Source organism: Podarcis gaigeae, assembly GCF_964106915.1.
Source record: "Podarcis gaigeae genome assembly, chromosome: 16".
Taxonomy (NCBI): domain Eukaryota; kingdom Metazoa; phylum Chordata; class Lepidosauria; order Squamata; family Lacertidae; genus Podarcis; species Podarcis gaigeae.
Window position 1 is genome coordinate 18,856,454 of NC_139693.1, and position 26,886 is coordinate 18,883,339.

The window sequence follows — 26,886 nt, forward strand, 5'->3', positions numbered from 1 at the left end:
GCAGCCTGAAGGGAGGCACTTGAATTCATTTTTAAAATTATTTTTCAAATACAACAGACACGTTAAAGAATGAACAAAGGCATATAAAGATTCAGCTTACAAAATTGAAACATTCCTCTTAAGCCTTAAACCTTAGAATACTCAATAAGCTGTTTGCAAACACCATAAGAAAATCTTAATTTCCCAATGATTTACAAGCAAGTCTCTCTGTCTGGAACATATAACCAGAATTAATTTACAGTTCTCCTATGAAAATAATTCCTAACAGGAATTTTACTAGGGGACATGCACATCATAGCTCTGAGTTTCCTTTTTCAGTGCCACCACACATTGAGCTGCGCCTCTTTCCCTCCAGATCTCCTTACCGCCTGCCACGTGTGATAGCCATTGTGCTAACCTAGGACTTATTCCCTAAATGTGTGACTGCGCCCTCATTTGTCCCCCGCCTCCTGTTCCAGGTGCTCCACATGGTGCGGAACGCCAAGCTGGTGGGCCAGTCCATCATCGCCTACCTCCAGAAGAAGGGCTATCCTGAAGTTGCACTCCATTTTGTGAAAGACGAGAAGACTCGGTTCAGCTTGGCTCTCGAATGCGGCAACATTGAGGTGAGACGTGGCGCCAGCTCTCCTCCAGCCATCTCCAGGAGGGCTTGCACGCAGTTCTAAGACCTGGAGGTGTCTCTCACAAGGGTTCCACGCTTCCTCCCCCCCCCCAAACAATCTGTAACTAGCTAGGTCTTTAGTTAAGCAAATCCACTCCTTCATTCCTTCATTGTCTCCTTTTTTTTTAAAGCAAACTTGCCTTTTATTGGCAAATTCTGTCCCAACACTTGACTGCTAAGCCATAAAATGCTAAATCTTCCTCTCTATAGTTCAGTGGTGGAGCATGAAGGTTCCAGGTTCTGTCTTTGGTGAACTTTTACCCACATGATCTCAAGAAGCAGGGCTGGGAACTGCCTCTCTGCCCTGCCCCCTTGGGGTTGTCTAGGTATTAACCCGAGGGCTGTGTTTTTGGTGCTCTTTTAGATTGCTCTGGAGGCAGCCAAAGCCTTGGATGATAAGAACTGTTGGGAAAAACTGGGAGAAGTGGCCTTGCTCCAAGGGAACCACCAGATCGTGGAGATGTGTTACCAGCGCACCAAGAACTTTGACAAGCTCTCCTTCCTGTACCTGATTACGGGCAATCTGGAGAAACTGCGCAAGATGATGAAGATAGGTTGGTCTCTACAATGAATGCTTCTTCCAGCCCATACGGAGCCAGAAACTTTAGATGATTCAGGAATGTATTATAAAAAAATAAAATTGCATGCAACAGACTGGCCACCTTTGCAGATGATGGTAAAACTGGATTCCTGCCTTGTCGCAGTTTACTGTGAGCCAGCAGCACATGTCCTGTTCCACTCCTTCTTCCACCCAAGGGCACAGAATTGACTAGGAAGGAATAGCTTGATGGGACATCTGAACCCAGGATCCTGTTATGTTGCTGATATATGCTCCTGGTTTATATGGGAGCAACACACCAGGATTTTGCGTGCGGACATAAGTCATCCCTTCCTGCTTTGTTTTTCTCTGCTTTTTTCCAAAGGGAAGAGCGAAGTGGCTCTGTGTACTAGCAAGCTACTAATTCACAACGAACCCAGAATAAGCAGAGAGTTCTGACATATTGTGTGGGAACGCAGCCGCCTGCCTCTCTCGCAGCATGATCACAGTTGCTGATATTTGGCCCTCTCAGAATGTTGTGACTATTGGCAAACTTAACTCCTAACAGTCAAGGACTGGGAAATGGTGTTAATCTCATAACATAACTGTCAACCTTCACTTTTTAGCGGGAAATTCCCTTATTCCAACATTTTTTCCCACTTCTCGCTGCTGTCCCGGATTGTTAGATATCCCGTAGACTGTCCCCGGGACAGGTGAGGCTGCTGATCCCTTATTTTCAAATCTGAAAGTTGACAGCTATGCCTCATAAGAAGACATATTCATCCCATCACAGTGTAAGGCAAACCATGTGGAATCCTAGATGTGGAAGGTTCTTTGTAATCTTACTACTGACCACTAGCCTTGATTCAGGAGGGGGAAAGCAGGACAAAATGCATAGTAATGGGAGGTGGCTGCCCTTTTGCAACTCATGAATCCGCTTCAGGTTGGGAGAGGGGAGATTTGTAGCAGCAGCAGCAGCCAAGAATGCTGCAGTGAGCTAATGCTTGAAACTCCTGAGTGAGAGTTGGGTGTGGAGGTGACCCATTTCCCCCTTCTCTTGTTCTTTGTTGCAGCTGAAATCCGGAAGGACATGAGCGGCCACTACCAGAATGCCTTGTACCTTGGGGACGTGGCTGAGAGGGTGAGGATCCTGAAGAACTGTGGACAGAGTGAGTAAGCTGGCAATGTGAGCTTTGGGATTCCTAGAAAAACGAGCACAGTTCCTATTAACAAGAGCACAAGAGGAGCCTGCTGGATCAGGCCAGTGGCCCACCTGGTCCAGCATCCTGTTTTCAGAGTGGATGACCAGGTGCCCCCTTATGGGAAACTTGCAAGTGGAACCTGAGCCCAAGAGCCCTCTCCCCTTCTGTGGCTTCCAGCAGTTGGTATTCCGAAGCATTGCTGCCTCCCAACTTTGGAGACGGGGCATAGCCATCATGGGTAGTAGCCACTGGTAGCCTTCTCTCGATGAATTTGTCCAGTCCTCTTTTAAAGCCACTCAAGTTGGCAACGCGGGTGGCGCTGTGGGTTAAACTATAGAGCATAGGACTTGCTGATCAGAAGGTCGGTGGTTCGAATCCCCGCAACGGGGTGAGCTCCCGTTGCTCGGTCCCTGCTCCTGCCAACCTAGCAGTTTGAAAGCACGTTCGGCTAAGAGCTGTGCAAAGAAGGGCTTTCTTTTATCTGTCCCCTTCCCTCCCTCTGCCTCCTGTCAAATCCCACCCTTTCCAGACCGAACAGGGTAGCAGCTATGGAGCTGTTTCCATTTGCATGACCAGACTACCCTGGAGAGTTTCCCACCATCCTGACCTTTCTCTTGCTTGCTTGTCTCTGTCAGAGTCCCTGGCCTATCTGACGGCTGCAACCCACGGCTTAGATGAGGAAGCAGAGAGCCTGAAAGAGACCTTTGACCTGGAAAAGGAAACGGTTAGTGCAGGACTATGGGCAGGCTGGGCATACCGTTCTCCCTTTGCCTAACACTGGTGGAAGAATTTCAGTCTGGAGGCAGGAGTGGGAGCTTACAAGTCTGTAGTTTACCAGACCTATTGACCCAAGTCTCTCAGGTTGCATCACGAACCCCCGGCTCTGCATCTCAGAATGCATAAGCATTATCACCCACCTGCTTGCAGTTTGAAGCTTTCTCCCAAACTGATCTTGGGCTGAAATGGCTGTGTGGCTCCCTGCCTAATTCCCAGTCAGCCCCTTCCTTGTCCCTGTGGAGAGTCTGCAAATTTACATGGAGGGTTGAAAGTTCTTTGTTTCCTCCTCTTCTTCCAGATCCCAGAGATAGACCCCCATGCACAATTGCTCCAGCCGCTTGCTCCCATCATGCCCCTGGACACCAACTGGCCTCTGCTCACTGTCTCCAAGGGCTTTTTTGAAGGCACAATTGCCAGCAAAGGTAAGGAGGCCTGGACATTGATACTGGCAGGCTTCCCTTTCTCAGATTTTGCAGGGGAGGTGGGGAGTGGCAGGGGCTCCCAGGTATTGAGGCTGCTCCTGTGGGTGGCTGCTTCTGTCCTCTGTGGAGGCCAGAAATGGCTGCTGTCGAACAGGGCCACTGTACCTCAAGCCGTGCCTGTTTCTTGGATTTGGATTTGATATCCCGCTTTATCACTACCTGAAGGAGTCTCAAAGCGGCTAACATTCTCCTTTACCTTCCTCCCCCACAACAAAACACTCTGTGAGGTGAGTGGGGCTGAGAGACTTCAAAGAAGTGTGAGTAGCCCAAGGTCACCCAGCAGCTGCATGTGGAAGAGCGGAGACGCGAACCCGGTTCACCAGATTACGAGTCTACCGCTCTTAACTACTACACCACACTGGCTCTCTTGAGGCTGCAGAATCCCACCACAAGACAAATCGGTGATCTTGTTCTTCTCTGCAGGCAAAGGAGGCGCGTTGGCTGCTGACATCGATATAGACACAGTAGGCACCGAAGGCTGGGGAGAAGATGCTGAGCTGCAGCTGGATGAAGGTGAGAGCACAGCGGTGAAATCCCATGAAGGCCAGGTTTTCTCGGCCGCTTGCTGGTTTAAGGTCGTATACCATCCTTCATCAGAAGGCCACAGGGCAGTTTGCAACATGCAACGCAGATGTCACTGCGTAGTATCTGTACAACATAAAAATTGAAACAATTGTATGATTTTGATTGTAATACTAAGGACTGCATTATAAGATTCTCGTAACAGCAGCAGCATCAAAAATAAGAGAGGAGAAAATCAGCAGCAGGGTGTTTAAAGTATGAAAGCAGTGCACAAATCCTGAGTCTTCTCTCTATCCAAAGGTAGCTCTTAATCCTGGCCACCCACAGAAAATGACAGACCCAGCTCTCTCCAGGGAGCTTTCCTTCCCTCTCCCGGGACTCAGATAAACAGCTGCAAATAAAACGTTTTGAATGCATTGTAAAGTGCAATATACAATTGGCACACTAGATGGTGACCGTGAGCTATAGCAAATTCAATGCGTTTTTCAAAAGGTTTAAAAAACAAACACATTTTTGTGTTTTTAATGTGTGTAGATTCCACCCCAGTCTATCACTCTCTGAAGCTTTCCTGCTTTGCATTACTTAATAAAGGTGTTTCCTTGACACCACTTACCAATGAAGCAACCCAACCACTTCCTGTTTTTGTATGGGGTGCATGTTGGCCCTTCTTAAACTCCCCCAATCCACGCTCTGTCCCCTTACAGATGGCTTTGTAGATGCTGGGGAAGGTTTTGGAGACGAAGCCCTGGCTAAAAGCCAAGAGGAAGGAGGTGGGTGGGAAATCGAAGAGGACCTGGATCTTCCCCCTGAACTGGTAAGTATGGGTTTCATTCATTTTAACTGGTGGGATGTATTGCAGCAGGACTGGAGGAGAGGGGAGACTAAAAGCAAATTACACACCTCCCCTTAAGTCCGTCTCACTCTTGGCCCATTGAGTCTGGACCATTTTCTTCCTGGCAGCCACTCTCTAGGATCCTAGACCGTGAGGGGCCTTTTCCCTTTGCCTGCTGCTGTCCCAGTTCCCCTTTACCTGGAGGCTCCAGAGATGGAATCAGGGACCTCATGCATTCAAAGCATAAGCCGCCCCATTTCTGAGCTCTGGTTCCATCGTGGAGAACATGGTTGTCATTGACTACCACATGAGCTCTGTGAAACCTCCATGTGCGGGTGCAGTCTACCTCTCAGATATCTTCATGCACTGGAAGATGGGGAACAGAAGCACGCATGTGCAGGGAAGATGGGGAGTAGCTCAGTCAGTAAAAGCATGCAGATTTTAATCTTGGGGTCGTGGGTTCGAGCCCCACATTGGGCCAAAAGATTCCTACATTGCCAAGGGTTGGAAGAGATGGCCCTCGTGGTCCCTCCCAGCTCTTCTGTGATCAGACATTTGTTGTTGTGTTTCACCACTGGTGTGAATGAGGAAAAGCCACTGTTCACGTTGCCGCAGGTGCCATAGTAGGAAAGGAAAACGGGATGGAAACACTAGCATTGTAACCAGGAAAACTTCCATGTCTGAACGCACCGTAACTGCCCCTCCTTCTCTCTCCCCCACTCGCATTTCTTCTAGGATGTTCCTGGTGGTCCTGCTGGAGAGGCAGAAGACGGCTTCTTCGTGCCACCCACCAAAGGCACCAGCCCTGCACAGGTAGGAGGGTGTCTGTGCTGAGGCACAAGACTCTTTGAGACCGGGCAGCAGACAGTGCCGAGCCCTACAAGTAGCAAAGATAAGGGAGGTGGGTGGGGGTGGGCAGGGGCTTAACGCTTCCCTGCATTTCCCCCCAAATGCAAGTGCTGCTCCCAGGCAGCCGGCTGTGATGACAAGCACGCAGCTGAAACTCCCATTGAAAAAATAAATCCAGAAGGTCTGCCGGGTGTGGAATCTGCTGCAGCGAAAGCATCCGAGGAGTCTTGTGAATCAATGCATTGGTCCTCAAGATGCCGCAAGACATGCTCATTTTGAAAGTGTAAAAGATGAAAAAAAGCAACAGGAGCTAATTTCTGAAGGCCGAATTGAAAAATCTGGCCAGACTTGCAGAGCTTTCAAAAAACAAAATAAAATCAGGCAGATCTTTCAGCACCCTTGAGCTGGTTCCTGTCTCACTTCGGTGGAGGGCCGATGGGATAAGTTCACCTCTGCAAGTCCTCTGATTTCTGTGGTTCTAATCGGATCCCTTTCTTTTCTCCCTGCTTAGGTCTGGTGCAACAATTCCCAGCTTCCAGTTGATCATATCCTTGCTGGCTCTTTTGAGACAGCTATGAGGGTGAGTTGCCTGGGGACGATGTCTCTGCACTGGCCTTTTTTTCTTTCTCATACAGCATGTTGGATTTCGGGCCGCGCGTCACAAGTGGGGTTTCATCTTTGTTACGAAAGCTTTGTCCCCAGTGAGCCTTGCTTCCTTTCAGGGGATTGTGACTTCTTGCCTCCTGAACGTGAGCAGAGTTCTGTGCGGAAGTGGTTGATTTGGACGCCTGTACAATGTGCCCTTTAAAGGGTGTTGTTGTTTTTATTTATTTAACTTACTAGTTGCTTTTTTATTTTACAAAAGTAACTCAAAGTGATTTACAAGAATTACATTTACATTAAAAGCAGTATAAAACCAAGAAAAATCTGAAACACATTCATATTTTTTAAAGGCCGGATTAAACCCAGTGAAAGAGGCCACATGTAATTAAAAGCCAAAAGCCTTGCAGAAAAGAAATGCTTTTGCCCTGTGCCTATAGAAAAGTTGTGATGGTGCCAGGTGAGCCTGCCCAGGGAGAACATTCCACAAGTGAGGAGCCACCACCGAAAAAGCCAGTTCTCACGCTGCCACCCTCTGGCTGTCCAATGGAGAGGGTACACAGAGAACGGCCTCAGATGATGATTGCAGGCTCCAAGTTGGTTCATATGAAGAAAGGCAGACCTTGAGGTATTGAGGTCCTGCCCGACATAGGCGCTTTGAATCGGGCCTGGAAACTAACTGGCAGCCAACGCAGCTGGGCCAGGATTGATGTTAGGTTCTCAGACCATCTTGCCCATGCATAGGCAAACTCGGCCCTCCAGATGTTTTGGGACTACAATTCCCAGCATCCCTGACCACTGGTCCTGTTAGCTAGGGATGATGGGAGTTGTAGTCCCAAAACATCTGGAGGGCCGAGTTTGGGAATGCCTGATCTTGCCCCAATGGGCAAAATCGGCAGCACCTGCAATTTCCAAGCAGTCTTCAAAGGCAGTCCCAAGTATAATGCATTGCAGCAACTTAGCCTAGATACAGCAAGCCAAGTGATACTTTTGGAGCAGAGGAGAAGAATGAGAGAAGGGGAGGGTCTGTGCGGCAGAACTTGGTTGGGAAGCATCTGGGAGCTCCCTCCCCCCCCCCCCGTAACACCACCTCTCCCCCTCCCCTTTCCCTGCAGCTTCTCCATGACCAGGTGGGAGTGGTCACATTTGCCCCCTACAAACAGCTGTTCCTGCAGACCTTCGCCCGGGGGCGCACCACGTACCAGGCTCTTCCCAGCCTCCCCGCCATGTATGGATACCCCCATCGCAACTGGTAGGTATGAGCCCCTTGTTCTTCCTGCCGCGACTGGCGGCTGCACTTGGTTGTGGGACCCAGGTGCTCACCATGAGCTCTCTAGGTTGCGAGCAGGAAGTGGGCTCTGCCATGACCTACCCCTGCCTTCCTTCTGCATGCATGAATGCAGGAGCAGGGCTGTGGGCTGATGCTTAACCTCAAACAGAGGGATCTTGTGACATGCTGCATAGCGTCATATCCACTGTTCGTCAATGCTCAAAACAGACTCATCAACATTAGTGGCCATTAACTTAGGCCCATTAATTTCAACAGGTTTACTCAGTCAAGCTTTCTTGGTGTCCATCCAATAATGAGCAAGTCCTTGAACATCCCTGCATCCCCCTTCCTTGACCAGTTTTACCCCACACCTCATTTTAACCCCTTTTGCTTTGGAATCGTCTAACGAAACGTTGCAGTTCAAGCATCTGTCGTAGGCCAGTCCTCACACTGCCGCTTCATTTTCTAGGAAGGACGCCGGCTTGAAAAACGCCCTCCCAGCTGTGGGACTGAAGCTGAATGACTTGATTCAGCGGCTGCAGCTGTGCTACCAGCTCACCACAGCTGGCAAGTTTGAGGAGGCCGTGGAGAAGTTCCGCTCCATCCTCTTGAGCGTGCCACTGCTGGTGGTGGACAACAAGCAGGAGATCGCGGAGGTGAGCTGTTGATTCATTCGCATCGTCTGAAGCAGACTCAGCCCACTTGCTCTCTGTTCAAAAAAAGAGAAGCCTGCTTGCATGTTTCCCAGAAGTGTGGTGGTGCTGTGGTCTAAACCACCTGCGGTTCAAATCCCCACAACGGAGTGAGCTCCCATCGCTCTGTCCCAGCTTCTGCCAACCTAGAAGGTTGAAAGCATGCCAGTGCAAGTAGATAAATAGGTACCTCTGTGGCAGCAAGGTAAACGGCATTTCCATGCACTCCGGCGCTTGTCACGGTGTCCCGTTGCGCCAGAAGCAGTTTAGTCATGCTGGCCACATGACCTGGAAAGCTGTCTGTGAACAAACACCGGTTCCCTTGGCCTGAAAGCAAGATGAGCACCGCAACCCTTGACTGGACTTAACCGTCCTGGGTTCCTTTACCTTTTTACCTTACTGTACTAAAAGAACACCACCCTGATTCTGCACTGGGACAAACTCAGTTCAAACACTTTAATCCGTTGTGCAGATCAAATGTGTTGGCAATGTTGCTGCACCAGCCATCCACTCATTCTCCTCTGCTCAGGGGTATAGGATAGGCTGAAAGGCCCACCCTAACAGCATGAAATCTCTCTCCCTACACTCCCCCCTCCAAATCTCCTGTTTTTATTTCAAGCTTTACAAAGCACCGCTCCCCAGATTTTCAAGCCGCTCTTTGTAGCTAACATGCCCTGGCTCGTTCGTTCTTTTGTTCTGACAGGCCCAGCAGCTGATCGCCATTTGCCGGGAGTACATTGTGGGGCTGTCCATGGAGATCGAGAGGAAGAAGCTGCCCAAGGAGACCCTGGAAGAGCAGAAGCGCATTTGCGAGGTAGGGCAACCCTCCTCTCTCTCCATGACCTCACACCAAGGGTGCAAACATTGGGTTACCCAAACCATCCTAGCTGTTACAGTCTGCCAGAAGGCAACACTTATGCAACTCTCTGTGGACAAGAGCACCAATAATTGGCTAAGAGATCAAATGAACACCATTAATTCTATCAGGGGTGGCCAACCCCCAGTTCAGGAGCCTGATCTGACCCTTAAGCAACTGGCTCAAGACCCTACTAATTTTGGCAGTGATGGCAGCAAAAAAAAAACAACAACCCCAGAATAGAGGGCAGTGCTGGAATGGGAGGGGCTAAGAGCTCTGGTGGGGATGCAAATCACCCTCTTCCCAATCATCTGAGTGATATCCTTCCCAGCTGACCTACATGGATCAGTTGAGGAGGGTGGGGGCCGTAGGGTTGGCCACACCCACCACTGCCCTACAGTCCCCGGAGAGTTGGTCAAACCTGAAAGCAGGCCTCGGGCCAAAAAGGGTTAGCCATTTCTGATAGCAAGTTCAGAAAGCAGTTGCATTTGTGGGAAAACCCTTATCACAGTGGATGCGAGGACCCCCATCATCTGCCCCACAGCCTGACCTTAATGGTGCCATTGTCTTACCCTGAGTAGCAGCAGCCCTCCAAGATCTCAGACAGAGGTCGTTCACTTACCCTGGTACCTGAAACCTTTTAGCCGGTGGTGCAACATCCATGCCACATGCAAAACAGCTTCCCTGTCTCTGAGCTGCAGGCCTGTCTCCTGCACAATTGAGCAGTGTCCCAACCAAAGGAAACTCCTTTTTGGAACTGCATCCTTCTTCTTCCCAACAGATGGCCGCCTACTTCACCCACTCCAACCTGCAGCCCGTCCACATGATCCTGGTCCTTCGCACAGCGCTCAACCTCTTCTTCAAGCTCAAGAACTTCAAGACGGCTGCCACCTTTGCTCGCCGCCTCCTGGAACTGGGGCCCAAACCGGAAGTGGCTCAGCAGGTAAATTCCTAGAGGAGCTGCTCAAAGCCGTCATCTTCATCACCTTCAAGGGCTCTAAGCACAAAGGGCAGAGGGTGTTTTGAAGTGTAATAAACCCACGTTGAGGTTCCGGAACAAGATATAAAATATCTGAAGAATGATCCCTTGGCGCAGGAGTAGTGCTACTATGACACAGGCCAACTTTGATGGATTCGGGGGGGGGGGGGGTTTAATCACCTGATGGCATGATAGTTTCAGGAGACTACCCACCTCTCAAAGTTGACTTGTGGGGAGAGAGGTTTGCTTTGCCATGGCGTTCCATGCAATGCACTTCCAAGGCAGCAGTCAGCAGAATTTAACTTGCCTTCCAGTAGCTGATTAGCTGACCAGGTCAATCCCGTTAGCTGCAGAGATCTGCTTCACCATTGTGAAGCACCCAGCACTCTCCACTTGCCCGGCAGGTGAGCAGGGCATGCACTTCTGCTATCTGCAGGGGTCTACTGAAGCAGCCAGGATTGAACCCCCACAGGCCAAATCGCCCCGCTGACCAAGACTGGCCTATGAGCTGGAGGTTTCCCGCCTCTGCCTCCGTACAATTATGTCCCTTTTTCGATTGTTTACACTCCAGGGGAATCTTTGCAGTGCAGTCTTTCCCCTGCTCATTCTAAAGTGTTGAGACAGAACATTCGGACTCCCAGGCCGTCTATCCTGTTTCTCCTGCTTAGTTTTCCTCTTTCTCCACCACCATTGCAGACACGCAAGATTCTAACTGCATGCGAGAAGAACCCCAGCGACGCCTACCAGCTCAACTATGACATGCACAACCCTTTTGACATCTGCGCCGCCTCCTACCGGCCCATCTATCGGGGCAAGCCGGTGGAAAAGTGTCCGCTCAGCGGAGCTTGCTACTGTCCTGAGTTTCACGGCCAGATTTGCAGAGTCACAACTGTAAGTGCCACCTCCTTCCCTCCATTACTGGTAGTAACTCTTTCCTTGGAGACTTTTCAGCCTCTTTTGGTTACCTCTTGGCAGCCTTTCTCGTGGTCTCCGTGGCAGGTATAGGGCATCAAAGGTGTCCACATGCTGCTGCTGGCAGATGCTGTGTTTTGACAGAAACGGGCCGAAGCATCACTCTATACATGCTGTAACTAGTAGGGTGGTAGTAATTACTACTAGTTACTACCACCCTACTAGTACTAGTTACTATTAGTAGTAGTTACTACTACCACTACTACTAGTAGTAACTAGTTGCTGTAACTAGTAGGGTGCACCACTTTTGAATCTGGGAGTGTACCTTCTCTTATTCCTCTGATTAAAAAACCCCACCCTACTACTACTACCATTATTATTTTTATTATTTTGTAGATTAGTAACCCAAGTAGCTCCCTTCTGCTTGCAAGGATAGTTAATAATGGCACCCTCCATTGTCATGAGCTCCTGCATCCCAGCACTTGCCAGGTTTTGCTGCCGGAGGGGAAGAACTGCCCACCCTCCTCTATTTTGCAGGGCTCTGTGTAGATCATGCCTCTCCTTGGTAGCCACCCGGATGATGTGGTTATCAAAAGGTTTAGCATCTTTGGACGGCTATATCATCAGGCTGGCTACCCTGAGCCTGGCAAGACCTTGTTTTGAACCCAACACTTGAGTTTCAGAGACACACACAGTGTGTCACATCCATAGTCTGGAAGTGCAGAGGAGCGAGAAATTTCCCTGCTTTCTGAGGTTCAGAATGAGGCTCTCCCTGGAGCAGCACAGGGGGCTCTTGCCATATTAAAAGGACCCCTCCGTTCCAAGTCTAGGAGGCGCTAACCATGTCTTTGTTTGGCTGTGCAGGTAACAGAGATCGGTAAGGATGTCATTGGCTTAAGAATCAGCCCCCTGCAGTTCCGCTGAGGCTGTCCTGTGACCAAGCAGCTTTCTACAGGCATCCAGTTTTTTTCAAGTTCTACTTTTGGCTGCTGCCCCTTGTACCTCCCCTTTTCTGCTACCATTAATATGCCCCCTTTCCACCTGTGCTCACCAGGCCCTTTGGGGCTGTTCAGATGCGAATCTTCAGTTTCAAGTGTGCAGTCATAGCCAAGCCATCAGGGTGAACTCTGTGTGTCTCCCTCCATCCCTTTCCACATGTAGCTTCCATGAGAATCTGGGGGCTGGAATGGGCCCCTCCCAGGATCCCACCAACTTTCCTGGATCTTTGTTGGGGATCAGGACTTGGAAGATGCTACCAGAGACTGCAATAATTGGGTCGTCTATTCATTAGAAGAGGCATTTGAGGTTTTACGCCTCATATGCGGGGGGCCAAAGAGTGAGGGGCTGAAACTCTACTCCACTCCTTTTTGTATTCTTCCCCCTCCCCCTAAAAACTCCCTGTCCCTTTCTCTCTGCCCCATCTCCTTGTTTTCTTTATTAACACTTAATAAAGTGAAATCACCCAAGGGGGAAATGAGAACGTTGTGCTCATTGTGATTTCAGAAATATTCTGTTGACACGAGAAGGCATGCGGCTGTTGGCGTAAATTTTCGGGAGGTGGAGGAAACCTTAACAAGGGGTGCATAGACGAGATGATATAGTGACATCTCAGATGGTGATGATGTCCTCAGGATGGATTGGTCATACAGAAACTCACAGAAACATCTGCCTGCCCTTCAGGTCACACCAGTTTTCTTTGCATTAGTCAGCAGCAGAGATATAGTAGAATGGCTACAAGCCATGATGGTTGTCTTATGCTGCTGAATGCCAGCTGCCCAGAAACCACAGCAGGCGAGAGTGCTCTTGTGCTGGTTTTCCACTGTAAAAACATGATGCTGGACTAGATGGGCTTATTGGCCGGATCCAGCGGGCTACAGCTCCCTTCAGCCCTAACCTGTCGTTCAGGTCTGATGAGAGATGTAGTCCAATGAACAGGTTGTCTCTAGATTGTGTTTCCATCCTCTCACCTGTCCCCAAAGACGTAACATACCAGCATTTACACTGGAAACAAGAATTGCTACAAGAGATTTTTTATTTAAAAAAACTCAACTACTGGAGATTTATTAAAATGTCCTTTTAGGGGAAAAAAAATCCTGTAAATTAGTACAAATGACAGCAGCAGAGGCAGCCTCTGCCTACCGCTATTTCACACACATTGATTTGTGCTCAACCCACAACTTCCTGGGCACCATGAAAACTGCTAGCTGCCCCTTGTCTCTGGCAGGATTTGCACTCATGTCTGAAACCTCAGTTCCCAGGGAAGGGTTACAAGCAAAATCAAAAACGCTTCCAATTGCAACCCAGAAGAATCCTGCCTGCGTTGCAACTCAAGCATGGGGGCACGCCAAGTTCTCCTGGTTTTGGGGAGCTGGGGGTCTAGAGGGGGCACGCCAAGCATGGGGGCACGCCAAGTTCTCCTGGTTTTGGAGAGCTGGGGGAAGATTCTCGACAGACCTGCTTGCCCCCCCCCCCCCGCTACTCCTGGCTGCTTGAAGGAAGCACAAGAGCCGTGACCCTGGGTGGATTCTAGACAGCTCCAAGATATTGCTCAAGGAAAGGGCAGAGCTCTGCTGCCCCCGGCAGACTCAGAGGGACTTGCGGGGCCGCTTGAGGAAGGAGAGCGTGTAGTCCCGGGGGGCCGAGGCTTTCTGCTTCTTCAGCTGCACCTGGGACTGAGCTGTCAGCTGCAGCTTGATGGCGCTCGAGTTGATCTTGGCTGCCACCAGCAGCTCCTTCATGCCCTTCATCTTCTCGCTCTGGAAGGTGAGGACGGGCCCTTCGGGAGGGGGGCTGGGGCCACTGCTGGGCCTCTCCTCCTTCTCCAGGGGAGGCCGGTCCACTCGCTGGCTGGAACTGGGGCGCCGGCGCTCAGTCACTTTCTTGGGCAAGGGGGGCTCCTCCGGCTTGGACTCCCGGCGCGGACCCCTGCGGCGCCCCTCCCGGGGGTCTTCGCTGCCTTGGTCGTCATCCTCGTTGGCTTCTACCTCCCGACTCGCCAGGGTCACCTTCTGCCGCACCTGAGAGGAAGAGGGGAGAAGTCAGAAAGCCAAGGGCGCCCGTGGCACAAAGCTGAAGGCTGCTTATGATGCCCTGCCTATCTGATTGGGCTGTACGCTTCCGGGACACATTTAGTCACATCTAAATCTTGTCACAGATATCTAGCTAGCGCATTTTGACATCTAGAGAACAAGCGATGTCTGCCTGCCTGTTGATTTCACATGCAATTACTCTGCGAGTTTTTAGAATCTCAGCTGGGCACTTAAAACACTCTCCTTGTGCGCGTTAAACATGCATCTTAATTCATTTCATTATTTTTATTTTTACAAAGTATAATCATGCATGAATAATAATAAAAATGTGCACCCCACGGCCAACACCATTCCATTGTAACTATCCAACCTCCCAAAATTTCAACACCTCTTAAAATGGTTTCACCCCTTTCCGTTTCAACAGTACAAATTCTACAAACACCTTCCATATCTTCTCAAAAATATTTCTCCTGAATATTCTCTGCCTTACCTTAATAGCACATGTTAATTTATCATTAACAGCTATATCCCAAACCTTTATACCATTCTTTTAATTCATTTCTATTGTTTATTGTTATACTGCTGATTTTTTGCTATGTCCCACGTAACCCACCCTTCTCTCCCAAATCTGTCTGAATCCTGGTAACAATGGCGCTCCCTCTTTTCCAGCTAATAAACACACACCCCACAGACACCATCTAGGCCCACCCAGGCCCCACAAAGTCCTGCCAAGTCATCGCACCCCTTCACATAGTTTGACGCCGGCCATTCCCCACCCCCTGGCACTGCTTAAAATGCTCTGAACTTTGCCCCCTACAACCTGCTCTGCCACAAGCACTCACCATCCCATCAAAACGGCTGAGGGACTGGACCAGGAATGTGGCCCATCCCACGTGGAGAACGGGCGTGGGGCTCCCCTCTTCCCACTTGCAGATGCCATCGTAGAAACGAAGGAGGTGAGCAAAACACTCCGGGTCCTGCAGGGCTGAGCCGCCTCCTCCTTGCGATGGTGAAGCCTGGGCAAGACAAGGTCAGGTTGTTCAGTGAAGAGATGCCACCCTGGCACCAACTGGGCCTCTCACAACAAAGTCTGCCAAGGGCATTCCCTGCCCTGATCCAATTCACAAGTGCCTCTCTCCCAACTCTCCTCTCATTCCTCTTAAGCTTCTAAAAAAAAACCCTACCCCTTCCTGTGATCCCCTTGCCAAATCTCTTAGCCATGCTCCAGTCAGCCTCCCTTTAGAAACTCCCCACCCCACCCACTAGAAAATCTACTTCATATGCCCTCTTGCCATTTCACTAAACAATTAATAATGCTTTTCTGCTCCACTCACCGCTCTCTGTCACCTTTTAAGACGATAACCCCTCTATTTTTGCCTTGACTGGATGCCAATAACCCCTTTTCAGGCCTTCATGGTTTCTCTCCAAGCTTCTAGTACTCAGTGCAAAATGACACTAATAATTAACATCCCCTCTGCTTTGCGCAGGGACGCGGGTGGTGCTGTGGGTTCAACCACAGAGCCTAGGACTTGCTGATCAAAAGGTTAGCGGTTCAAATCTCTGCAACGGCGTGAGATCCCGTTGCTTGGTCCCTGCTCCTGCCAACCTAGCAGTTCGAAAGCACGTCAAAGTGCAAGTGGATAAATGGGTACCACTCTGGCGGGAAGGTAAATGGCATTTCTGTGCGCTGCCCTGGTTCTCCAGAAGTGGTTTAGTCATGCTGGCCACATGACCCAGAAGCTGTACACCGGCTGCCTCAGCCAATAAAGCGAGATGAGCACCGCAACCCCAGAGTCTGCCATGACTGAACCTAACAGTCAGGGGTCCCTTTACCTGCTTTGCGCAAAGTTGCATGTTTTTTCAACTTCCATTCTTGTACAATTTCACACTGTTTCCTGTGCCTTTGTTCTGCCTCCTTTGCTTCTGGCAAAGCCCCAGCCCAAATTTTGCTGCACCTCCTAGAATTTCCACCCTGCTCCATCCGACTACTTTCATTCCACCTAATGATACTTTTCATAACACCCAGCAGGTGGCGGTGAAAAATAAATGGCAAACCCAGCAGAATTTCCTCCCCAGTTGATGAATGCCAGCAAGGCACAACATCCATCCTTTACGTCGCCTGTCTGCTCACCCGCCTTACCTCTCCCCTCTCGCCAGCCCCCTTCTCCTCAGCTGAGTCAGCAAGGCTGGCCACCTCCTTTAGCAAGTTGGGAATCACGTCATTGGCCACATCAAAAAATTCCTTGTAGATCTCTTCATCTTCTCGACAGTAGTTATAACTAGAAGGGGGAGAAGAGAAGGGTGCTATGCCACCATCTGATAACAGCAGACATGGGTCTTATGTTGAGATATCTGGAGCCTCTGGCAGCCCAACAAGAGGCATTTACCACAGGCAAAATTTTCCCATCACTGCATCTCCACCTTGGAATAAGCCTCTTGAGGAGCTGTTAGCTGCTCCCCACAGAGCAATCTTGTTCTCTTTAACAAACTCTGGAAAAGGTTTTTTTCAGGAGAACTGTACAAACATCAGTAGTTGCCCCCTCCCCAAATAAAAGTAACTGAGAAAAGAATGCAATTTTATTTTACCCTTGACTGGAGGCCAAATGAAACCAGCATTTCAAATGCATGGATGCAACCACCAGGCTGTGGTAAACACTACAATGACCAGCAGCTGCTCTCCAGGGTTTTAGGTATAAATATGTGCCAGCCCTTCTGGGAGATGCCGGGGACGGAACCTGGGACCTTCTGCGTTCAAAGAAGGGGTCCTGCCACCACGCTCCACTTCCCCCCGTGGAAAAGGTAAGATGAATAGGATAGGAAGACACTCACTCTTGGATCACGGTGGCTGAATCAGCCCAGGCTTCCAGTGCTTCTTTGACGTTTTTGTTGCGGCAGTGATAGCCAGCCAGGTACATGTAGGGATAGATGTGCTCGTTGTGGTAGTACTGCTTGGCTGAGTTGATTCCCTAGAGAAAAAGTGGGGTGAGAGATAAGGTGGGGTTCAGGGACAGCAGGAGCTGATCCATGAAGACACCCAGGCTCAGGTGTTTTGGCAAAACATCTAGGGCTGGGCAATACCTGCTTTTCAACATTGTGATATATCACAAGGTCTGGAAATAAAGATGGAGCTATGCAGAGGTGTTGGCTGGCTTCAGTTTTTCCCACATTGTGATTTTTGCATAGCACACACCCAAACACGATTTGTGATATATTGCCAGGTCATAAATTATGAAACAAGTATCATGACATGGACTTCAAACCGGTTTTGGATGATATACTGATTTATTGCCCAGCCCTAGACACATCCTGCTGTATCCCGAACAGCTTACAAACATTGTAAAAATTATCATTATCATCATCGTCATTGGCACATACCCTTCCCCCTAAGGTCCCATGGCAGTACAATCACAGAAATAAGGTGTAGGGCATGGGTAGGCAAACTAAGGCCCAGCGGCCGGATTCGGCCCAATCACCTAAATCCAGCCTGTGGATGGTCTGGGAATCAGTGTGTTTTTACATGAGTAGAATGTGTCCTTTTATTTTAAATGCATTTCTGGCTTATTTGTGGGGCATAGGAATTCATTCATTCCCCCCCCAAAAAAAATATAGTCTAGCCCCCCACGAGGTCTGAGGGACAGTGGACGGCTCCCCTGCTGAAAAAGTTTGCTGACCCCTGGTGTAGGGGTTCTAAAAATATACATCTTAGGTGTCACTGGCTAGGGTCTTTACCATCTGTCAAAAGCTGTGCAGTGAAGGTGCTGGATTTTTTGAGGAGGGAGTTCCACAACTAAGGAACTGCCCCAGAGAAGGTTCCCTCCCAGGCCGCAACACCCCAAATGTCTGAGGGTGGTGGAACAAGAAAGGTAGATCCATAGAATCACAGAATTATAGAGTCGGAAGGGGCTGTCAGGGTCGTCTAGTCCAACTCCCTGCAATGCAGAAGAATCTCCTGCTCAAAGATCAGCCCTCTGCTGATCTTAACACCTAAGAGGGCCTGTAATAATAATAATAATTTATTATTTATACCCCGCCCATCTGGCTCAGTTTCCCCAGCCACTCTGGGTGGCTCCCAATCGAGTGTTAAAAACAATACAGCATTAAATATTAAAAACTTCCCTAAACAGGTCTGCCTTCAGATGTCTTTTAAAAATAATATAGCTGCTTATTTCCTTGACATCTGATGGGAGGGCGTTCCACAGGGCGGGTGCCACTACTGAGAAGGCCCTCTGTCTGGTTCCCTGTAACCTCACTTCTCACAGTGAGGGAACTGCCAGAAGGCCCTTGGCGCCGGATCTCTGTGTCCGGGCTGAACGACGGGGGTGGAGACGCTCCTTCAGGTATACAGGACCGAGGCCGTATAGGGAAGGAGGTGGTCTTCCCAATATTTAGAAGAAAGGGATCAAGTCGCCTCAGGTAACAGATAGGTATATGTATAGCCAGGAAGCTTATTTGGGGCTTGTAAACAGGCAGCCCCAATGGCCATTCCTAGAGGCTCCAGGAAGCAACTGTGTACAATATGAGGACAGCAAACCCGGGAACAGCTGCATCCCACAACACGGCAGCAGGTGCAAGTGCGCACCCCCCCTCACTGATCATAGGTGGTCTGGAGAGCCTGCCCTTGAGGCTGTTCCAATGCCTTCTGCATCATCAACTCAAAAGAAACAAGCTCCCTTCACTTAAGATCCTGCTGGACTCCAACTCTCCTCAGCTCCAGCCAGCCTGGCCCATGGGCAGAGAAGGTAGCAGTTGGAGTCCAGCAGCAACTGCAAGGTCACAGATCTCCCCAACCCTGCCTTACTCCCTGGACCCCACTCTGAAGGGGCAAAATCCCGAGAATTTTTTTCCCCCTTGGTGGCTGGGGGAGTTAAAACACTGCAAAGAGAACCAGGGCGGTTTTTCAATAATATTTTTTAAATGACAATAATACTGCCCATACATTTTGCTTCATATCTCAGGTTCCACGAAAGCTCGAAACTTTTTAATAAAAAGAAAAGACAGGAAGTTGACAATCTGGAGATCATGGTTCATCTTGGGGACAGGGGGACGGGACTGCCCCCCCTTTCACACACACCCCACAGATCTAGGTCATGCCCCTCCATCAACAGCTTTGCTTCAGGCAATGTGGTCTAGTGGTCAGACCAGGGTTTGCATCCCCTTCTTGGCCACAGTACTGCCAAGCCCAGCCTACCAGCACCCTTAGGAGCAAGGGGGGGGGGGGAGAAATACCTGATGGTAAATGAAGAGGGGGTCTGGGCGGCCAGGGGTGGGCTCCAGCTCCTCAAGATCTGCCAAATTCCCCAGTGCCATTGGGTACCTGCAGAGGAAGCCAAGGGATCGCTGAGGACAAGCAGAGGCGAGAGGAGGCCGAGGCTCCCAAGGGGACAATTTAAGAACACACAAATAAGAGCCCGAGGGCCTGTGGATTTGTGGTTGAAGACGGGGAGACAGCTCAGCCACTGCATTCAACACGATCTCTTCAATTGTATTATCATTGCTTCTTTTATGCCTTGCAATAAATTACTGTATTGGCCTAGGTGTGGGTGCCTGTGGAATTTTAAGGGAGCGGTGTATATTCAGGTATTGTCTCCTCTCCCCCCCTCCTTGAATTTTAAAGGTGCACTTATATTTGGGCCAATATGGTACAATGCAAGAAGTAAGAGCAGCCATAAAAATGCAATTAAAAATTGCACCGCATCCGGTGCAGGGCTTTACAATTGCTACAGCAGGCGGGGGGGGGGGGCAAAGTATTAAATGGACTGCTCAGCCGCTTGGTGATTTTTAAGAGGTCAGATTGGTTATCTCAATAAATATTTTCCACATTCACATTCTAAGGCACTCTTCATATTCTCTCACATAGATGACATACACTCCACTCTTTGATCATAGACTCTCCAGCAAGAAGGCAGTATCTGCACAGGTGATCTGAGCCGCTTTTAGGGGAGAATACACCACCTCTGAACAAATTTCAGAGTTTTCCCTTATTGCTGTTGAAATTGACTTCAGAGGCTGTTTAGTCCCATGCCTTAAGAATGCCTGCATCCCCACCCCATGTTGCTCTTTTTCTAATACAGTGGTACCTCTGGATGCGAACGGGATCCGTTCTGGAGCCCCGTTTGCATCCTGAGCAGAACGCAACCCACGTCTGCGTGTTGCGATTCACCTCTTCTGCGCATGCGCGTGGCATCATTTTGAGTGTCTGCGCATGCACAAGCGGTGAAACCCAGAAGTAACGTGTTCCGTTACTTCCAGGTCGCCGCGGAGCGCAACCCGAAAACGCTCAACCTGAAGCAACTTTAACCCAAGGTATGACTGTATTAGACACTAAATATTTCCATCAAAGGAATTTCAGAGACCAAGTCTTTTTTCTTTTTTTTGCTGTATCTAGCTAAGACCGACTTAAGAGTAGACCTCCTGAAATCAATGGACTCAAGCTAGTCACAACCAGAGTCCACCACCACTAAACTCCTGGCTGCTTTGGCTGCTTCCAACTCAGGTGGCCGAGACCCTCTGGGAATTACTCAGAAAAAGCTGGAAGCTCCTCTAGAAAGGAGCAAGACTCCCTCTGCAGACCTCTGCAACTTAAGAACATAAGAGCATAAGCTTATGTCTGCTGGATCAGGCCAAGTCCTCTTTTAAAGCCATCCAGGTTGGTGGCTGTCACTGCCTCATGTGGGAGTGAGTTCCATAGTTTAACTATGCGCTGCATGAGACTAAGAAAGACACAGAGAAATGAAGGTGTTGGGGCTCAGGTTGGGGGCTGGATTCCTCTCCCTCGAGCTGCCTTCCCCAAACTGAGAAGACTACAACTCTCATCAGCCCCAGTTAGCATGACCAACATTGAGAGTTGCAAGTCAAGCAAGATCTGGAGGGGCCAAAGGTTCCTCTGCCTAATGATAGGGCCAGGCCCTGTGAGACCAGGCCCTCTCTAAAGTACTTACTTCTCCAGGTGGCCCAGGTCATAGAGAACCCACAGCAGCTTCTGCAAGGGATGGAGACAGAGAGGCAAGCATGAGAGGCATCATGATGGTGGTGGTGATAGTTTCTGCAAACCCCCACCAAAGGGAAGGAGGGAGGTCGATCCATGTCAGCTCACCTGTTGCAACTGCAGCAACTCCAGGCTATCTGAGTGCAAGTCGATAGAAGGATTGATGGCACACACCATGAAGGCCACCTCCATCTGGCGGGTGCAGCACAGGTAGGAGCCCTTCAGGTACAGCCAGCTCTGCAAAGGGGGAGGGAATTTTGCACGTGAGAAGTATGGGTGAGCATCAACTTTCCCATTGCAGGATCTTTCTTCCTTCCTTCCTTCCTTTCAATGGAACCTGGGATCTTCTGCACTCCAAGCAGATGATTCTGCCACCAATGAAACACAAAGACGTTGCCCCCTGCCAGGTCAGACTGGTGGCTCATCTACTCCACTACTGCCCACTCTGGCTGGCAGCGGCTCTCCAAGTTCTCAGAGGGTCTTTCATATCACCAGGATTGAACCAGGGGCCTCCTGTATTCTAACCAGTGTGCTCTACCACCCAGCTATGATCTCCCTCGTTTCAGATATTTGCATAGGGTTGTGTGGCTGAAGGTATACCGGAGAGCTTTATTTTTAAAATATAACAACAACAACAACAACAACAACAACAACAGAAAACCGATTCCTGGAGGGTGATTTATCATGTTAGCGATAACAACCAAGCCACCTCACTCAAGGAAGGATGTTGGCAATTCCCAGTTGGAATGGCATTGAACAAGAGAGGCATAAAGGTGTCCCTCTCACGCCCAGTGGTGTAGCATGGGTTGCCAGCATGCACATTCAACTGCCTAATGGTGTCTGTGTCACCCAGGAGATTGCAGTCATAGAAATAAGAAGAGTCGTCTGGAGAAGTCACTTCCTGGTTTGCATGGAGAAGCAGTTCTCAACTGAGTGCAGCAACAGAAGCAGGCAGCTGTACTGAGGCAGCACCAGGTGTTGAAATTTTGTGCCCCCTAACAAATTTGCACCCGGGGCAACTGCCCCTGTTCCCCCCCCCCAACTAGGCCACTGCTCACACCTTCCTTGTAAGCATTCCAGAGACATTTGCTGGAAGGCTGGCAGGCAAATTGCAGCTGTGGCTGGGTCTCGCCAGGCAGCAGCAATAAGATAAGAATTTTCATGAAGGGGGGCAGGTTGTATTTCACATTTATTGGCTGGTCAGATCCATGCACAATGGACCTATTCCCAAGATTTATTTTTGCCTCTAAATTGAGATGCTCAGATTGGCCATACGAAACAAACCCACATGCTCCTATAATAATGAAATGAAATGTGTACACCGTCTAAAGCTAATTCGCTCCTATGGAAGAAGTGGATGGAGTACAGAACCTGCAAGCTACAAACCATCTATCCAGTTGCACCTGCCTCCTATGTGAAGACGAGAGGGGAACATCCTCCTTTCCTGAGCTGATATCTTACCCGTTCTGCCACACCAGAGTTGACTGTTTGCCCACGTCGGTCCTCATTGCCTTTGCCGTGCCATGTCACCTCTGCTGTCTGCTCCCCATCTTTGCCGAACACCACCCAAGCATGGTCCTCAGAGAGTGCCAAGTGAACATCTAAAAGTCCTAGGACCTGGCAGGCCCCCACGACTGCAAAAGCCACCCCAGAGCTGTCTAGTTTGGTGCCTGGTAAAAGAAAGAAAAGGAGCAGGACATTCAGGACAGCTTGAAGAGCAGCAGAAAAACACTATTGCATCTGGATTAAAAATGGGAGGCATGCAGGAACACTTAAAAGAATTGTTTTTGGAGGGTGAAAGCTGCCCACCTTTGAAGAAGCACACCTGTGGCCTCTCTGAGCAAACTGCTGTTATGAGCCATTCCACTGCTTGGAAAGAGCCATGCCCAGAACAGTAACTCCTACAGAGACACCCTGAGCTACAACATCTGAAAGCAAGTAATTCTACTGTGCTTGTACATGAGGAGTGATTGACGGTTCATGCCACACCCACTGCAGATGTTGGGCACAATTAACCTTCCTCTGCTGGCTTATGGCAGCTGGCTGGTAGGAGACAAAGCCAGGACAGTAACTCAAAAGGTGATGCAGTGGACAACCTCTTCCCTTGACCTTGCAGAAGCCTTTAATTTATATTTTTTTTGCACAAACTTCAAATGAGCAGTTTACTCCTGACACCAGTTAATTTTGCCGAGAGCCTTGTTTCTTGAAACTCCAGAAAACGGGAGACTGTAGCTTGTCTTGTAAAGGTAAAGGTACCCCTGATGGTTAGGTCCAGTCGTGAACAACTCTAGGGTTGTGCGCTCATCTCACTCTATATGTCAAGGGAGCCAGCGTTTGTCCTCAGACAGTTTTTCCGGGTCATGTAGCCAGCATGAATAAGCCACTTCTGGCGAACAAGAGCAGCACACAGAAACGCCGTTTACATTTCTGCCAGAGCAGTACCTATTTATCTACTTGCATTTGACGTGCTTTCGAACTGCTAGGTGGGCAGGAGCTGGGACCGAACAACGGGAGCTCACCCCGTCACAAGGATTCGAACCGCCAACCTTCTGATCAGCAAGCCCTAGGCTCTGTGGTTTAGACCACAGCACCACCTGCATCCCTTAGCTTGTCTTGTAGTACAGGCCAAAGATAAGGCCACCCAAACAATACAGCAACACATCTAAGAGGACCAGGCCTTGCTCACTCTTTGTTTTCAAAATATCCAACATCCCCATCATATAGAGAGCTAGTAGGGTGCAGCAGTTAAGCGTGCCGGACAACAACCTGCGAGGCCAGGATTTGAATCCTTGCTAAGCCATGAAACTCGCTGAGTGACCTTGAGCCAGTCAGTCTCTCTTGCCCTAGCCTGCGTTGAAGGGCTGCTGTGGGGATAGCATTTATTTACTTATTGATTTATTAAATGTATAAACCACCCTTCATCATAAGATCCAGGGGTGTTCACAGACTAAAGTACAAGATAAAAACACAAGTAAATAATTGAAACAAAGCAAAACAATATGCCCCCCCAGTGGGGAAGAGACCCAACCTCTTGCAAGAAAGGGGGAACATAAATCTAATAAACAAATATATGCAGGGCAACATGAGATCGACAGCTGAGCACTTGGGACGGAGAGCAGCACGCTCTCTTTGTGGCCCCACCTGTGATGAAGCTGAACAGTGACTGGATGTGGGCCCGATCCTTGAAGTAGGAGCGGCTCAAGCTGTTCCAGATGACATCGGAGACTTTCTTGACAAGCTCCCGGGAAGAGTAGCCCTCTGGCCGCGGGTAGAGCGAGAGATCCACGGCCCCGCGGATTTGGGCAGTGAAACGGGCATGCAGGGCCCCGATGATGCTCAGGTCAGCCACCGGGAAGTAGGTCAGGCTGTCGGGACCTTGGGCAGGCTCAAAACTGATGCCCGGCACGTTGGTGGGCAAGACGCGGTTGACGGCCAGGAAATGCTCCACGAAGCCCAAGACGAGCGAAAGCAGCACCAGGTCGGGCTGCTCTCGGCGAAGCTCCAGCTCAAAGAGGCGGACCACATCCGAGACGGAGCGCAGGGGGAAGAGAGCCTTCTGAGCACCCTTCAGCCCCATGGCCAAGGGGGTGCGCTAGAGAGCAAGCAGAGAAGGAGGAGGGTCAGAATTAGCAGGGGGCAAGAGGGCAGTCCATCTAATTCAAATATGTTTTAGCCTAAGACAGAGATGGGGAATTTCTGGCTCAGCGCCAGCCACCATAGCCACTAATGGTCAGGGATGATGGAAACTGGAGTCCAAAAACATATGGCAGGCCACCCTGGTGTAACAGATGTCTGCCAGATTTTTAAACCTAACAGCAGGAAATATCCGCTCTTTCTCAGTAAGCACAGAGAGGCCCATTCAAATCTTCAATGGGGTCGTGAATAAAGTAAAGCCAGAGTAAATTTTAACCTTGTCACTGACTTAAATGCCCACTAGACCATTAGTGTGCGTGACACATCGCCTTGCTTGGAGGTGGGGGGGGGGGGAACCCACCTCAAACTGGAGACCAGACAGTGCAGAGCAGGAAGTTTCAGCCAAAGCACAATCCTGGTTGAGGAATTTTGCACCACGTGAGCTGCTTGAAAGCTCAGATCTGGGGCCTGGGGAAGTTTGGGGTAGCAAAATAGTTGTGAGCTTGTGTCAGTGGGAATGTGGCAGCCCCACTGAGGAACAAAAGAATCTGCCTCACAGTTCTCCGGCAGAGCCATGCGTCTTGGGAGTGCAGTGCTGCCAGAAAGGGCCACCTTTTGCTTGTAGTGCACCCCATGCTTGTGAGGAACCTGCTGCTAAATTGTTATTAGGCAAATGACCAGGCTTGGTCTCCAGATGCAGTTGAACATCAACCCTTGTTACTACTGACCACTGGCCACGCTGGGAGGGGATGGTGTGGCTTGCAGTCCCACATCATCAGGGGATCCAAGACGGGGGAAGACTACCTTTGGGGGGGTCTCAGGCAGGGGTGTTTCCCCTGGAGATGCTGAGGATTTAATCAGCAACTTTCTCCATGCGAAACATCTGCTCAATTGATATACAACCCTTCTCCAATAAAGCTATGAACTCACGGGGTTGAATTCAGTGAGCCATTTACTAACTCTTAAGAGCTGGCTCTTCCCTCCTTCTCTGTCAGATGCAGACATAACACTGGCCTACTTGGGAGAACCGTTTTTTTAGGGTTCTGCTTCTGAAGGGCTTTGAACACGGAGGAAACACACTGTTCATTCATCACCAACCTGCTGCCCTCCAGTTGATCTGGGCTGCAACTCCCATCACTCCCAGTCCTCTGTTTTTGCCGCCCAAAACATCTGCAGGGCATCAGACTGCCAAAGGCTGCACCACGTCAATTCTTGACGAGGTGCACAAGCCCACACCCCCAAAATGTTTGGGAATACAGTACCATATCGGGAGGGAGTAGAGCTCAACAGCAGAGCATCTGTCGCGCATGTTGCACCTCTGCCGTGTTCAGGCGGGAGGATGCGGTGGTAAGGCGATGCCCTGGAGAACTACTGCCTGCTCTGGGTTTGGCGGGCAAACGGAGCATCCGGGAGCTAAGGCAGCTCCCTACACTTTATAAACATGCTTCGATCCGTATCCGCAGGAAAAGCAATATCGCAGAACAATAATCCTCCGCGCGGAGGTGTTTTGATCGCACCCCTCCTGCATCCCACCCACCCGAAACGATCAGCACAACCTCATACTGCACCTGAAGGGGGGGCGGGGAGAGAGAAGAAACGCACGCACCCACCTCAAGGCTGTTGCAATTTGCAGTTGCGCCTCTGCTGCACCAGGATCCTCGCGGGTGGGGAGCCGATGGCGGGGCTGCATGCAGAACGGCGCCTTCCCAACACGCCCCCTCCGTCTCACTTCTCCGGCTCTCTCATTCGAAGGCGCTCTTTCAGCCGTCCGTACCCCCGCCGCGCGCGCAGGGCAGCATGGGAGTTGAAGTCCCGCCTTGGCAAAGCATGCTGGGCTTGCTCTGATCCACAGACTTATAGTAAATAAAGCCATGCACACGCTGCTATATTCCGGGTACATTTGACCCACACACGCTCTCTGTCGACTCCCTAGTAGCGAGAGAAGGAGAGAAGCGCGCAGCAAACCAGGGATGCATGCAGGGCCGCCGGATTTAGGTTTCCCCCCTTCCTTTTGGCTGCAAAAGGTCAGTCACTTTCTGGCTCCACCTCCTCGCAGGGATATCAACC

General features: G+C 50.0%; 2 protein-coding genes across 2 annotated transcripts in view; one reads left to right on the forward strand and one right to left on the reverse strand.

Annotated features, from left to right (window-relative positions):
• Positions 1-12,652, forward strand: part of COPA (COPI coat complex subunit alpha) — a 32,414-nt gene extending 19,762 nt beyond the window's left edge. The window contains 15 exon segments of the mRNA XM_083717836.1: positions 402-605; positions 1,026-1,215; positions 2,273-2,368; positions 3,037-3,125; positions 3,477-3,600; positions 4,084-4,173; positions 4,887-4,996; positions 5,750-5,827; positions 6,375-6,443; positions 7,579-7,715; positions 8,203-8,389; positions 9,129-9,239; positions 10,063-10,224; positions 10,957-11,151; positions 12,037-12,652. Coding sequence (XP_083573962.1) covers positions 402-605; positions 1,026-1,215; positions 2,273-2,368; positions 3,037-3,125; positions 3,477-3,600; positions 4,084-4,173; positions 4,887-4,996; positions 5,750-5,827; positions 6,375-6,443; positions 7,579-7,715; positions 8,203-8,389; positions 9,129-9,239; positions 10,063-10,224; positions 10,957-11,151; positions 12,037-12,096 — 1,902 coding nt within the window. The 3' untranslated portion in view covers positions 12,097-12,652.
• A 534-nt stretch (positions 12,653-13,186) lies between these two features.
• Positions 13,187-26,641, reverse strand: MEN1 (menin 1). The gene is made up of 10 exons (XM_083717316.1): positions 26,430-26,641; positions 24,328-24,778; positions 22,648-22,856; positions 21,295-21,423; positions 21,140-21,180; positions 19,428-19,515; positions 17,031-17,167; positions 16,342-16,480; positions 15,044-15,217; positions 13,187-14,189 (listed from the first exon to the last, which is right to left on the reverse strand). Exons 2-10 carry the CDS (start codon positions 24,761-24,763, stop codon positions 13,758-13,760), a joined length of 1,785 nt encoding a protein of 594 aa, XP_083573442.1. The 5' UTR covers positions 24,764-24,778; positions 26,430-26,641; the 3' UTR covers positions 13,187-13,757.
• Positions 26,642-26,886: the final 245 nt, after the last annotated feature.

Coding starts and splice junctions, on each gene's coding strand:
- MEN1 (XM_083717316.1), bottom strand. CDS start 24,763: ATGGGGCTGAAGGGTGCTCAGAAGGCTCTCTTCCCCCTGCGCTCCGTC. Junction 19,516..21,139: donor GACCTGGGCCACCTGGAGAA/GTAAGTACTTTA, acceptor CTTCCTCTGCAG/GTACCCAATGGCACTGGGGA. Junction 15,218..16,341: donor GGGCTGGCGAGAGGGGAGAG/GTAAGGCGGGTG, acceptor TGTCTTGCCCAG/GCTTCACCATCGCAAGGAGG.